Here is a 15,076-nt window from a genome sequence, read left to right on the forward strand (position 1 = left end):
TTTTTAGGGTGGTACAACTACACTATATGATGCTGTAATGGTGACATCACACATTTGTCAAAACCCATAGAATATACATCAAGAATGAACCTAACGGGCTTTAGTTAATAATAATGTAGCAATATTGGTTTAACTGTAACAAACACACCACATCAGTGCAAGAAGGGAAGGGGGAGAGGGGATACAGGAACTCTCATGTACTCAATGTTTCTGTGTGCCCCCACCCCGCCCCCGGGTGCCTGGGATGCAGAGAGAGCAAACAGTCCCCACCAAGTGTTGGACTCTGAGATACTTCAGGTAGTCACGGGAAGCATCGGGGAGGAACCTGGACCTAAGGTGAACCCCAAAGGAGAAGCAGAGCTTGCACTGGGAAGGGAAAGGCATTTGAGGAGGCAGAAAGCATGAGCAAAGATGTGGAGACAGGAGCTTGCTGGCATGTGATGTGAAGGAGAGATGGCCATGAAAGGGAAGTGGGTGGCAAGAATAGAGGGGCAGTGAAGGAGCACACGGGTGAGGGAGGGGCCACCCCGAGATGGCCTCGAAAGCCAGACCTCCCTCGGTGGACCCAACCCAGGCTTTCCTGACACACCTGAGTGGGTTCTCAGGGTTCTTGGGTCACTCCTGGAAAAGCCTTCCCTGCTACAGTTTAGTGAGCACTTGTTCTGTGTCGGGCAGACACCAGGCACTGTCCAATGATGAGCTCTGAGGAACCACTCCACTAAACAGCCTCATGTTCAGGATGCTGTTTTGAGACAGAGGTCAGACAGCCAAGGCAGAGAGAGGCAAAAAGAACAGTGGGGGGTGGGGGGGTGGGGAGGACAGAGACAAAGAGAAACAGAGATACAAAGGGGACGGAGAGAGAAAGCAAGGACAAAGAGAGAGGAGACACAGACACAGAGGGGACAGAGAGACAGAGGAACAGAGAAGGGACAACTATAGACAGGAAAGACGACAAGGGACAGAGACAGGGCAGCAAGAGATAGAGGACAGTGAGAGACAAAGAGACGCCAGGCAAGAGACCCACTACTGGCAGCAAGGACAAAACTCACATCTGAGCGGCAGAGCCACAGGGGAGAGCCAATGGCCTGGATTCAAACATCAACTCCACCACCCTGTGCTCTGTGACCTGGGCAAAGCCAGAGTCCTGGGTAGGATGAGGATGACGGCAGCGCCTCTCATGGGCCTGAATAACAGTCTCAGCATGTGAGCAGTAACTAAAGGCAGCTGGGTCGTCTAACCAGCTCTCAGATTGGGCACTAGAGGCTGGTCTGTAGATCACTTGTGGGGATCTACAGGGACCAGACAGAGGAGGGGGCACAGGCTGTGGTGGGTCATATCCTGCTGGGCCTACAGGAACACAGAGTGGGAGCTTAGTGGGAGGCCAGCCATTTGTGAGGTCCGCGCGCCCCCTAGCGGCCGCTTGGAAGAGCTGGGAGGAGAGCAGGAGGCGGCTTTGGGGGTATTGAACTTAGGCGTTGCAGGGGAAACATGGGCCCTGGGAAAAAGAGCTGCTCCAAGGCGGAATGGGAGTCAGGCCAGGCACCAGGGAGGTTTCCCCACCAGCTGGGAAATGGTGCTGAGAGGGTTGAGGCTTTAATGGGAAGCATCCTCCAGTTTACTCCCTCTCTCCTTCCCTCTCTTCCTTCCTCTATCATTCTGTGCCTGTCTCACACTTGCCAAGGAAACACAAGACAGAGAAGGTTTCTCATTGGAGGGAGGGGTCACAGTCCAAACATAGGACTCTGACAGGTTGGTCCCCCTGCCTAAGATGCCTGTCCCCTCCTCCTCAGCAAGGGCTCATACCCAAGGACAAGCCCTGACCTCACCATCCCTTGGAAGTCATGCTCCTCCCAGCCTTTAGCCTGAGCAATGGCCACATGACCGCCTTGCCCTCAAACAGCAGCTTCTTGGGGGCCAGCAGCCCAGTCTTATTTACCTCTTGATCCCCAAAGCTCAGGCGAATGTCTGGAACCTACCATCTAATGAATAAATAGGAAAAAATAAGTTGATAAAGACTAGGAAATGGCTAAGTGAAATAAGCCAGTCGGAGAAAGACAAGTACCATATCATTTCACTTATATGTAGAATCTAATGAACAAAATAAATTAACAAACAAAACAGAAACGGATTCAGATACAGAGAACAGACTGAAGCTGTCAAAGGGGAGGGCATGGGGGCCGGGTGAAAAGGTGAAGGCATTAAGCAACAGTATGGTGATTACCACAGGGGAAAAGAGGGGCGGGGGAAGGTAGAAGAGGAGAAAGGGGTATAAATGGTGATAGAAGGAGAAGTGACTTAGGGTAGTAAACACACAAAATATACAGATGATGAATTATAGAATTGTACACCTGAAACCTACATAATTTGATTAACCAATGTCACCCAGATAAATTCAATTTTAAAATTTTTTTTAAAAAAGACCAGGTAATGGGGCTTCCTAGACAGTGGAAAATAGTTGGAAATAGGATTCCCACCAAGTATGCAGACACCACATTTTCTCCTTCAGAGGCATCCTCACGCCCTCCTGACCTGCTCCTCCCCTCCATTCCCTCCCCCAGCCATACTTCTTGGAAGAACCCTTGCAGGCTCTTTTCTTACCTTCCACCCACACTTCACTTGCAGCTGCAGGCTACAGTATACCCCAAAAGGCCCTGAAAGTTGCCTACAACCCCAAATCCAACAGGTGGGCATCCTTTGCCTCTTCACATGCTCTTCCCAGTGTTCCCTGCCACCTCCCTGGGATAGAGAGCCAGCTCTGCCTCGGCTTCCTTCCTCCTACCGGGCAGCTCCTTCTCTCTCCTTTGGATGTTCTGATCCTTCCTCCCAGTTTACTTTGTCACCTTTTCTCATTTCCTTCTCTCCCACTTAGGAGCACTCTAGTCGCTCTGCAATACCACACAAACACAGACACTGTCCACCTTTCCACCGTGCCTGCTGTCTAGAGCCCCAGTCCATGGACTCAAATGACCCTCCAGCTTGGATGTCCTAAGTACCTCCAACCCAAAAGGCTTACAGCCATACCTGGGGGCACCCCATTACGGCGGCAGGTATTTCCTCCAGCCTGTAGCCAGAAGCCAGCCTCACAAGCCCCCCACTCCTCACATCTTGCCCACCACCAACCTGCAGCTCTCACCCTCAGGTCTGCTCCTCTCCTCCCCCAGAAATCACCCCACCTTCATTTTTGGATATGGGCCCCCTTTGCAATGCTCTGTCTACAGGACAGCTAAGCAGCTTTCAAAATGCAAATCTGCTCACCTCCCTCAAGCCACAGCCTGCCCCTCCCTGCTTTAAACGCTCCAGTGCTTTCTACAGTAACAAGCACAACCCCTGTGCACTCGACTCTGTTCTCTGCACCCAGGACTGCCCTGGCCCTTGCACCCCAACCTGCAGCTTCCAAACTCCTCTCTCTCTGCTCCACGCCATTAACCCTTCCTTCAGAGACCCTACCAGAGGCCACTGCCTGAGACCAAGCTTCCCCAGCTCCTCTGACCAACTCAAAGCACTTCAACTCTCTCTCACAGGTAACAATGATTATTTCATCTGTATGATTCCCTGATCCACATTGGCCTCCCCTACCCACAGGACTGGGTGGCATGGGGCCTGGTGTCAGCGAGGACCACAAGCTCTGCTGACTGGGTGTGGGGGCTGGCACAGTACCCTGAGTCTGGATCCTCCTAACAGTTTGGACAAAGCATATAGGCAGGAAGGTGAGGCTTCCTGAAGTAGGTGATGGGAGGTAAACGACACAAACCAGGATGCCACAGGGCCAGCATGGGGCTTTACTTGTGCCCTCATCTGATAGGGACCTCAGGCCCTAGTACCCAGGACGAGTGGGGGCTTGCAGATGCAGGTGTGAGTCAGAAGGTGGGAGGGGAGCTGACGTGGGGGAAGGACTGAGGAATGCCCATCCTTGGTGCTCTTCTGCTCCATGAATACCACCAGCCTGATAGGCGCAGCCTAGGATGTGTGCACCATGGCACCACAGCCCTGAGAAGAGCACAGCGCCCCTCAGGGGCCCCCCCAGGCACTTCCTTGAGCTTCACCGCCCACCTGCTTACCTTGCATGTTGTGCTCACCAGCGATCCATCCCGGCTCCACACAGCACCCTGCACCAGGTCCCCATGGGCTGCCAGCTCTGCAGAGAAGCAGCCAAGGTCAAGAGGTGCACTGGGTCCCCACACCCTGCCCTGGGCAATGAGAACATAGGGAAGCGGGTGGGCCTGGTTGGGGGTAACTCCCTGGGGCAGAGGAGGCAGCTTCCAGGGACCCTTCTCGGGTGGGAGGAGCCAGGATAGCAGCTCCTTCCAGATATGCTGCACTATACCCAGGGCTCCTTTCTCAGCCCTGCCATTGTCAGGCCATGCTCCTACTCTAAAACCTCCCAAGGCCCCCTGCTCCTCACCCCTATAGAACTGCTGTGCTGTGCTGAGGAGTCGTGAAGACCTCAGCACAATGCTGGGCACTCAATAAGGGCCTGAGGTGACAGTTACAGCAGGGGTGACTCCCTAAAGACATCTGCATGATGACCTTCACCTCTGCCTCAAGGGTTAGGCTGGTCTCCTCGACTGTGTCAGGAGCTCTTTGGGGGCAAGTCCTACATCTTCTACTTCCCATCCATGTGGCACAAGATGCCCCCGTAGTGGGCACTGGCTGATGCTGTCAGGAGAGGACCCGGGAGACACCCAGTTATGCTATTAATAGCCCTTGGCCCCAGCCACAAAGGAGGGGACATCGCCACTGTGAGCTTGGCCTACCCTGGACACCGCACAGCCCTGGGGTGTCAGTCTACCCTTCAACTCTCCAAGCCTTTTGTCTTTACCCTGAGAAGGGGATGAGCATGTCGAAGAAGAGTCTGCAAAAAGGACACAGTGACACCACCACAGAAAACACCTGGGCTCAGCGTGGTTCGCACTGCAGGGTCACGACCAGTCACACGCTGAGGGTCTGGCACAGTTATCACTGTCCATGCGTGCTCTGGATGTCTGCGTCCCTCAGACTTCACATCCTGAGACTTAACTCCCATTGGGGTGGAATTTGGAGGTGGGGCCTTTGGGAGGTGATCAGCTCATGAAGGGGGAGCACCCGTAAATGGGATTAGTGGCCCTATGAAAGAGGTCCCAGAGAGCTCCCTAGCCTCTTCCACCAAGGGAAGACATGGGGAGAAGATGGCTGGTTATGAATCGGGAAGCAGGTTCTCATCAGACACCAAATTGGCTGGCACCTTGACCTTGGACTTCTAGCCTCCAGAACTGTGAGAAATAAATTTCTATCATTTATAAGCCACCAGTCTGTGGGAGTTTGTGGTAGCCACCCAAAAAGACTAGGACAGTCTACACTGGCAAAATAGGAGGAGGAGGGGCATGGTGAGGCAGGGACGAAAGCGGGCTAAGAGAGCAAATCCTTATCCCCCGGGTAGCAGTCAGTAGTTTGTTTTCAAAACTTAAACAATATATAATTCAAGAAATAACAGTATAAGAAGTTATTTAGATGTGTGGAGGAAAAAGCAGAAAAAACACCTAAATGAGATGAAAACAGACGCTTTGGGAAATGGAGATAGTGGGGTGTTTATAATCAAGACTTGATTTTATACTAGGAACATGGGAGTTTTTGATACTTACTTTACAACTCATATCAAACACGTAAGCAAAACACTGTCGGGAGGGGCTGCCCAGAAAGCGACATGGCTGAGGTGGCCTGTACCTGTTAGGGGCTGCCGCTTGGCCACGTCCCAGACCTTCACGGCCGTGCCCGCTGTGCTCACCAGGATGCCGTCCACGGTGGGGTGGAACTGCAGCGCCTCCACCCGGGTGTCCTCCGGGCCCAGCACCAGCCCAGGCCCTGAGGGCAGCTCCCGGCCGGGGGCTGGCAGTCGCCACAGTTTCATCTGTGGGAAAGAGCAAGTCTGTGAGCCCAGGACAAGGAGAGCCTCACTGCATCCAGCCTGCCTTGCGTGGGGCTGCCGCCCCTACCCCCAGGGGCCATGCTTGGGCACAAGGCTGCGTGTCCCTGCTGGGGAAAGGAGGGGGACCTGGCTCAGGATCATGGGTGTGGTTGAAGGCTGGGGGAAATGGGAGTGGAGAAGCCAGCAGCTCCGACCATCTCTTCCAGGCCCCCCACACCACCCCAGCCCCACCGTCCTTAGGCAGTCAGGCAGCAGGACAGCAGGTCACAGGCAGGGCTCGGGCAAGGGCACAGAACACACGGGAGCTGGTGTGTGCTGGGGAACTAAGAAAGTCTGCACTAGCCCAGCCCTGCAACTCTGTGGAGAAGGTGAAGGGGTAGTGGGAGGGACCAGACTGGGGCAAAGCAGAGCCCTAGAGGCTCAGCGGGCTCAGAAGATCCCAACCAAGAGTGGGTGAGGCATCGAGCAGCTCTTCCAGTGGCTCTACTCACCGTCCCGTCGGCTGATCCCGTGGCCAGGAGGAAGTCATCAAAGGGAGAGAAGTCCAAGTCTGTGACCAGGTCTGCGGGAGAGGAACGGCGGACTCGGTCAGGCCCGACGGGAACTGGACAGAATGTCCTGCTTCCAGCCCAACATGCCCTTTCCCCAAGGCCGGGAACAAACGCCCAGGGTTGCAGAGGTGATAACTCTGCACACACAGCAGCGGACTCCAAGTTCCGGAAGGAAGGCACCTCTGCAAACTGTGGGCAAATGCCATAGACCTGCAACCCCAAAAGCCCAGTTGACCCAGGGTGGCCGAGGGCTCGGCACGAAGAGGTCAGCAGGACAATGGGCAGGAAGCTCCTCAGATTACCAGCACCTGTAATCACCCCAAATCCAGAGCCAAGCCAGGGCCTGGCTCAGGAATGTATGAATGAGCAGTGCTGGCCCCACTCCAGTCACAAGGGATTCACACACCACCCAGGCCAACTGGCCCTCAGCACTTCCCAGGGGAGACGCACATGTCTGTGCAGGCACAACTAGCGGTGAGCTGTACACGCAGGGGTGACCCCAAGGTCAGAGGCAGGATAGGCTTCAACAAGGGGCATGGTGGGCCATGGAGGAGGCAGTGGGGGAAAAGGGAGGAAGCTGATTGTCACACCCATTACTCCCCCCAAAGCCAGGGCTGACCAGTCCAGGTGTGAGAGTGCACTTGATCTGCACCCCCTGCAGCCAGATTCTTAGAATTAAACCAGGAATGGGAAGGCCTGGCGACAGGGTGCTTTAGGGACTGGCCTGAGCGGAAGGCCGCCAGGTTGAAAGGAGCTGGCAACTTCCATGCCAGGACCCTCCTACGACCTGTGCATTCAGCTCCTTTGGTTCTAGAAGCTTCCAGGACTCTCTCAACAGACCCCTTTTTGGCTTAAGCAAGCTGGAATTGATTTCTGTTCCCTGCAATCAAAGAACCTGAACTTCCTAGGAGGGGAGGTCGGGGCACAGAGACAGCCAGAGCCCCAAGGGAAAATGAGGCTGGGCAGAGATGAGGCCAGGCCTTGGGTGTTGCGGGGAGGTGAGCAGGACAGCCAGGCCTGCAGCACCAGAGCAAAGAGCAGAGCAGCCGCCCTACTGCCTGCCTCTCCACGGGGCCGAGCACAACATTCCCCTCTCAGCCAGAGTTAAGGAAGAAAAGGGGGTGTGATAAGAACAGGTACCCCTTGGGACAGCCTCAGCCTGGACTCCCAGCCACAAATCCCTGCTGCTCTACCCTGCAGGCTCCACGTTGGACAGGGCAGGGCCAAGGCCCACAGCAGCAGCCCATGTAGGCAGCCTGGTATACTGAGAAAACGAGAAATAGTAATGTGGGCCAGTCTGTACGCCTGGCTACGCCAGAAGCCTGAGTCCTGTAAGTACATTTGTCTCACCAAATCCTCAGTGACCCACCAGGATAGCACTGGGGCATCACCACCCAAGTGGAGGACAAGGACACGCGGACAGGGAGATTAAGTAACTTGCCTGGAGATACACAACTAAGAAAAGACAAGGCTGAGGATCAGGCCAGGCAGTCCAGCTTCAGAGCCTACATCCTCAGCACATCATCACACTGCCTTTCCAGACTGGAGAGCAGACACCAGCCCGCCCCACAGCCTAGATATGCAGCAAGGCCCTCTAATTGCCTCCCTGCCTCCGCTCTACTGGGCAGCTGGGCTGAAGGGCTGCGTGGCACTGAGGCAAGATATGGAAGGTGCCCCAAAGTCTGGGCATCCTGAACACAGTAGCCAGAGCCCAGTCCACCACAGTCTCCCCACCACCCCTGGCCCCTAAGAGGGCAAATAGTGCCTGGGGCCTTGAGGGCAGGTTCCGAAGGAGCTGAAGCTCAGTTACTCCCAAAGTAGCTTCCCAGAAAGGCTGCTCCTGCAGGAAGAGGTTCCAAAGAGTTGCAGCCACAGTGAGGCCTCGACCTGCCAACAGAAACCTGGTCTGGCTTCTATTTGGAGTCCCCAAATCGTAGGGCACTCACCACCTCACAAAATCACCAACCCGGGGCAACCCCGCTGTGAGTAAAAAGCATCTGGAAGCAAGCAGCACGGTTCCCAAGAACACAGGGCCAGACAGGCACGGGTTCCCATCCTGGCTCTGCCAGCAGCAGTACCAACGTCAGCAACGTCCTAACCTCTCTGAGCCCCAGTCTTCCTAGCTGAAAAATGGGTTATTTTAAAATATACTTCAAAAAGATGTGAGAGTAGATGAGAGAGCGGGCTTCTCACGTACACTACAACACAGGTGGGTCTCAAAGCATTATGCTGAGTGAAAGAGACCAGATTCGAAAAGACTGTTTATGGGATTTCCCATGTTTGTGAAATGTTCAGAAAGGGCCAGTGTATAGAGCAGAGGCCAGCAAACATTTTCTGGACAGGGTGATGGACTAAATATTTCAGGCTTAAAGGACCATACTGTCTCTGCTCAATGCCGCGGCTGCTGGGAGAAAGTGGCTGCAGACTGACCACCGATGAAAAGGCCTGGCAGTGTTTCAATACAACAGGGTACAAAGACAGGCAGCAAGCCGGCTCTGGCCACACAGTAGCCTGCAGAACCCCGTGCAGAGGCAGAAAGTACATTGACGGTTGCTGGAGGCCGCAGTGCCTGAAGTGGGAACGGTTTAAGCACCGAGGGGCGTGAGGGATCTTCCGGGAAATGTTCTAAAACTGCATGGCGGTGAACGGCAACCTTCAACTTTGATAAAAGTCATCAAATTCTTCACTTAAAACAGGTAATGTTAATGATATGTAAATGATGTCTTGATAAAGTTTTAAAAAGCTTTAAAGAAGGATTAGATGCGAATCCATCTTCATTATCATTATTTTATTAACTGCCACCATCATCATCAGGATTCCTACACTGAGCTGCACACCCAGAACAGGGACTAGAGTTCAGCCCCCTTTTCTCACCCAAGGCCAGCCTGCAGACTGCCAGGAATGCAGGTTAGAGGAGCTGAGCCCACGGCTGCCAAAGCTGGACCGAGAAAGAGGAGGCAGCTGGGTGTTGCCCTAGGAGAGCAAACTGTTTCCTGAAAGTTTGTGGGCTGCCAGGCACGTCGCTGGGAGCCCCCAGAAGTAGAAGCAGCAGACAAAGTTCTCTTTGTACAGGTCTATCTCTGGCCCTGCAGCCCAGGCCACCCACTCCTTGGAGGGCCCTGAGCAGCCAGGCTGGGGAGAAGGCTTGGTGGCAAGGGGTAGTCCCTTAGGCTCCAAGACAGGACACAGGGCTTAGAACCACCCAGGTTCTCCGCTGTAACAGGGAGCCAGCTTCTGCGTGGAGCTTCGTGTTGTGTTGGTACACACCCCTCTTCCTCCCAGCCTAACCACCGGCAGCGCTCGGCTTCCCTCCGCTCTGCACGGGCCCTAATTCTCTTACCAGGACTTAGCCTACCAATCGGGACCCCACCTGTCAGGAGGTACAGTGAGGACAACAAAAGGGACCTGGCAAGCCATAGGCCTGTGAGACCAGGTGAGTATGAATCCCTACCTCCAGATAAGGAGAGGCGAGTTTGAGATTTCTTAGGTCAAGTCCCCCACTCACCAGAATGGCAGCCCAGGTAGGTCACGTGTCTCCTCTCCTCTCCCTGGCCATCCAGAGGTACGATGCCCAGCATGCCTGGTAAATAAACAGAGGGACTCTGATTTCTGGCCTAATGGGGATAATCTACCTCCCAGCCTAGGACTCCCATAGGACACAAGACCCAAAAGCTCAGGCTTGGACCTTCCCAGAGCCTCCACCCATCATAAGATCACACCCCTCTGGAGAGAGATTGGCCCAGGGTTAGGTCCTTCCCTACACAAGAATCTTCCATGACATTGGAGATAGAGAAGACACTGGGGAAAGAAGCTCTTTCTGGCACTGTGGGTCATAAGAGGTAAGGTACCAGCAGCTGCCATTTTTCCCAGCTTTACCTGAAAAAGAAGCCATTACCCAAGTGCAGCAGAGCTGAGGGACAAGAGAAAAGCTGGGGCCAATGGCAAGTGGGAGCCTCTGGATATAGCTCTGCCTGAAGCCCCTGGGCTTACTAGCTATATGAACCAAAAAGGTGTCATTTTTGCTTAAGTCAGTTTGAGGTTTGAGTTCTCACTGACAACCAAAAGAGTCCTAACTAATGCAAGGAGCTTTACAACTATTAGTATTCCTATTAATCCCAGCCACTCTCAGGCCCCCAGACAAGGAGTGGATACCACATGGGGGCAACTGGAAACAAAGGCAACAGCCCCTTCCCCACCCTCCTGGCCATGCTCTTGAAGATCACAGCTGATGTGGTTTACACAAAATATACACACACATTCTAACCAAAACTGATATGATTACTGCACATTGACCACTTTGTAGGGGTCTAAGACCCTGCATGGTGCTGACCTCTGAGCCCCGAAGAGGTACCTCCAAGCATCCGGCCTACAATGAGTCTGCCCTTCTACCCCACCCTATTTGGGTAACAATGCCTGAACCTCCACATCCACGTCCATGTCCACCTCCTTACCTGGATGGTCCGAGTTGAAGGCGATCAAGCTGCAGCTGGATTTGATATGGTTCCCACAAGAGGGGGTAGTTCCTACTCGAATGTCACTGATCCAGGACTAGGAATAAAAAATAAGAACCCTGAAGGCCAGGGCTCTGTTAGTGCCTAAAACACGGGGTGCGGCATGATTCAGGGAACCTTAAAGCTGCACCATTACAGATGCATTCCTTTGGATCAAACCCTGTCCCCACTCACACAGTCCCTTAGAAAATGCAAAATGTTCTGGAAATAATCTAAGTCATGCAGGGGCTGGATTTGCTTATTAAATCAGTTCTCCAACAAGGCGGAGGAGGCTGAAAAAGGAAGCTCAGGCTGAATGAAGTCAAGGAGCTAACCGGGCAGTGTTCACTCACGTGTGTGTTATTTCTGTTAAAAGCCGTAGAGAGAAGCATAGAACAGAGAAATGAGCACCTAGTCAGAAGACAGACTCAACTTCCTCAACTGTATTGCTGAAGACCTCCACCTGAGTACAGAGATCTCCTCCAAACACCAGAAGAAAACACCCAAGACCAGAGAAGGGTAAAATCAAGGCCTTTCCATGAAATCCCACAGATGAGTGAACCACCTGGAGGGACAGAGAAGTACTGTTTCTGAAACTATGATCAGCGAGGTCCGCGTTTCCTCTGCTGATAATAAAGCATCGTTCAATACTCCTTCATGCCACTCAACGACCGAGCACTCTTATTTCCCAGCCCACCCACCCAGTGTCCCGGAAACCACCTCCACTACCCAAGTTTCGTTTTCAATGTTTACCTGCCTCGGATAGAACATTATCGTCTTGCATTATTTTTCCCCTCCTGATTCACGTTTATGGTATAAATACAGTGACAGAAGATATCTTTAAAAAGAACAGATCACCTGTTCTCCCATTTGCCTAACAAAATTGTTGTAAATTCTCTCTGTAATCGATGTTTCCATGCCTGTATTTACCTTGCAGGTCTGAGGACCACCGAGGAACAAGCCCCAGGGCCCCTCAAGGACACTCCAGACCCCTCCAAGCAGTACTTACTTCACTGAGGGATGATCTCAATGCAAATCTGAGCGCCTCTCCTCCCACCCACACGCCACCTCCTTTCTTCCTTCCGCATTGCACTCAGAATAAAAGCTAACTTCCTGTGGTCTTTGGATTCTGCAAGATCACTCTTGACTCATTGGACACCATGCTTCCCCATCACTACCTTCCATCCACCATGGCCCACTTGCCATTCCTGCAGGAGGCATTTTCCTACCCCACTTTTCCTCTAGCTGGCTGCTTCTTACCCTTCTGGCCTCAGCTTAAATGTAACTTCCTCCCAGCAGCCTGTCCCCGACACCCTGATGAAATTAACCCCCACTTCATTGTCCATCTCCATCCCAGCACCCTACCCTTGTTATTCAGGGCATTTATTACAACTTGCAATGTCCATGCATGTCTGTCTGCTTGCTGGCTGTCTCTTTCATGAGGCTGTAGGCACCACAGATGAAGGAAAGTGCTGTCGTATTGGCTGTTGTGACTCCAGCAGCTGGGACAGCAGGAGAGGTTCAGAGAAAATACTGTCCATTGGACGAAAACCGGGCTTCTGGCCGAGCTGCGTGCTGGCAGCTCTGACGTGCGTTGGCTTCTGACTAGACAGGGTCATTTCCTAGGCCCACTTATTGGAAGACAATCCCAGGCCTTCCAAATAACATGGGGAGGGGCTGACCAGGGGTGGCATCATCTATGAAGGCCACTCCTCATCAGGCTAGCTGAGCTTCAGGGGTCCGAGGAGCCCCCCAGTGCTTCTGGACTCCACCTTCTCGGGCTCCCCCAGGCCCCACCCAGCCCATGGCAGCATCGCCCGGAGTAAGGGAACAGCTAGCCGCGAAGAGGAGGAAGCGCCGGCGGAAACCCGAGGGAGAGGCGCGCCTCTCATCTAGCGGCTCACCCCCTCGCATTGACAGAGCCGGACTCGCCAAGACCAGAGCAGAAGGGGACATCTCTCCCACACCCTAGCCCCAGGCAGGGGCTATCGGGGTGGCTGGGAGAAGGAGCCGGCGCTAGCATCTGCCGAGCCGCTGCTCCCTGGCGAGGCGGACCGGAAGCCGGGAAGGCAGGCAGCCTTGCGGGCCTCAGGCCTTGACTCGGCTGGGTGGGTTGCGCGGCCTCAAGGGTCCAGGGGCCAGAGGAGCGTTCCGATCGACCGCGGGGCTCACGGAGCGGCCAGAGAGCCTCCGGGAGCTGTGGACACTGCCTGCCGGGCGGCGACGGGGAGGCCCGGACGCCAGTCCCGGGCCTGAAGGGGGAGCCTCGGGACTGACTGGCTCGGGGATCAGCGCGCAGGGTCCCGGGAGGGAAAGGGGGAGCGGGGCTCTAGAGCCAGGCTCACCTCTCGGCGGGATGGCCGGGCTTCCGTGTGCCGGAACTTGGACACCTTGAAGCGGCTCATGGCTACGGAGACCCCGGAAACCCAGCTTCCAGGATCACAGCGTTAGCCTTCAGGTGCACCGCCAATAGCCGCGACACCCCCGGCCTCCAGCTCCACCCGCTGCCCACCGCCCTCGGCCACGCCCTGACATACTCCAGCCAATCGCAGACCGCTCCGGCCCGCTGAGCCCCGCCCCCAGTTACTTTCCCTCGGCGCGCGTCGACTGCCCCGCCCAATCGCTGCAGATTTCTCGGAGGAACCTGGCGGGGTTGGTGAAGGGGCCTACTAGACAAGCGGCAAGGTCACGTGTAGTGGTAAGTCCGCCAGACGGTGAGCAGTGAGGGAGTAAGAGCTAGGGGGAACAGCGCTGATTTTGTGTGCAGGGATTTGCCCCCAGAGGCTTCCTGGTGAAGGGGGGCGGGGCTCAGCCTGCCCTCCCTGTAGGGGAGAGATGGCAGGAATGTAGTAGCTCCATCCATTTGAAGTGTGGGGATTGTGGTGAGGAGCCACTGGTCCTGGTCCCACAGATAGTGAGTGGCAGCAGGGAACGCGAGCCCAGGTCTGTCTCAAATCTTTGTCCGTGGGGGTCTACCCTAAAGCCTCTCCATCACACCCACCCTGCTACGGCCAGGTGGTCTCTGGGAGGGGTGGAGCCTTCAGCATCCCTTTATTAGGGCCTCCCTTGACTTCAGGCCTTGGGTGCAGTGAGACAGGACTCCTCTAAGGAAATCAATGTATCCTTTACAAGTAAGCTGAAAGGGTGAAAGGGTGAACGAGCAATGGAGAATGCATTAAATAGCAAATGTGCCCGTAGCTTGCTCAGTCCAGGGGCGACTCAGGAGAAAAAGCAGCCTATTTATTTCACCTGGGGCCATTCATTGCAGAAGAATTTCTCTTTAAAAATTGACTCACAGTGATTCCAGAATATGCTTTTGAGACAGAGTAGTAAGAAGCTAGGAACATTCCTTGGCAAGCGGAATAGTGAAACAGACTGATAGCCACCTGTCTGAGCGATTTACATTCAGATGCAGATGTTCACAGGGCAGAAGGTCCCTGAGTGCCTGAGGCGGGGGGGGGGGGGGGGGGGGGGTCAAAACTGGGAAAACAAGGACCTCATCCCTAGGGTAAACTCTAATTGGATGGCCTTTCCTCCCTGGAGATAACATCCAAGAGATAACATCTAGGCCTCAGTTGTATTTCAGCACCAGGCCCAGAAAAGCAGCAAAAGCCAGCTGGATGATACCAGAACCAATTGCAATGAAGACCCTGCCGCTGACCAATCAGCGGAGACCAGGACCCTGAAAGGGCACACCTGTATAACTGAGGCGTGCCTTCTGCTGAAGCCTTCCCAAGACCTTCCGTAAGATTCCCTCCTGCAAGAGAGAGAAAAGCCTTAAGACAAAGGACCAAGCAAATGAGCTCTCCTGTGCCATTCCCCTCTTCTTCCCCTTCAGTCTTCACAGCCATGCGTCTCCTGAACTCTAAGGCAGTGGGCATCAGCAATCTTGTCCCTAGCTTAGCCCCTGAAGCTGTCCCTAAGGCCCCTTTTTCTCTGACTTCCCAGTGAGCTAAGGCAGCCCAGCCCAGGCTCTCCTGTTGCTTCTTCTATGCTAAGCCTTTCCTGGGTTTATTGTCCCCAGCTTTAATAAATGTATCCTCATAGTCACCTGGACTTGTGAAATCTTTGCTACATGAAGTCAAGAACCCACACACTACAGATGGCCTTCAGAAGACCCACTCAGGGCTAGG

At 54.2% G+C, this 15,076-nt stretch overlaps 1 protein-coding gene across 2 annotated transcripts in view; it reads right to left on the reverse strand.

Annotated features, from left to right (window-relative positions):
• Positions 1 to 13,496, reverse strand: part of CORO7 (coronin 7) — a 55,138-nt gene extending 41,642 nt beyond the window's left edge. For both annotated transcript variants that reach the window (XM_024553306.4, XM_045189815.3), the window contains exons 1-6: positions 13,289 to 13,496; positions 10,905 to 11,001; positions 9,959 to 10,033; positions 6,394 to 6,464; positions 5,701 to 5,884; positions 4,059 to 4,135 (exon numbers count right to left, since the gene is read on the reverse strand). In XM_024553306.4, the coding sequence (XP_024409074.2) occupies positions 4,059 to 4,135; positions 5,701 to 5,884; positions 6,394 to 6,464; positions 9,959 to 10,033; positions 10,905 to 11,001; positions 13,289 to 13,348 (564 nt within the window). In that variant the 5' untranslated portion in view covers positions 13,349 to 13,496. The remainder of the gene's footprint in view (positions 1 to 4,058; positions 4,136 to 5,700; positions 5,885 to 6,393; positions 6,465 to 9,958; positions 10,034 to 10,904; positions 11,002 to 13,288) is intronic.
• Between the last annotated feature and the right edge of the window lie 1,580 nt (positions 13,497 to 15,076).

This window comes from Desmodus rotundus, chromosome 1 (assembly GCF_022682495.2).
Source record: "Desmodus rotundus isolate HL8 chromosome 1, HLdesRot8A.1, whole genome shotgun sequence".
Taxonomy (NCBI): domain Eukaryota; kingdom Metazoa; phylum Chordata; class Mammalia; order Chiroptera; family Phyllostomidae; genus Desmodus; species Desmodus rotundus.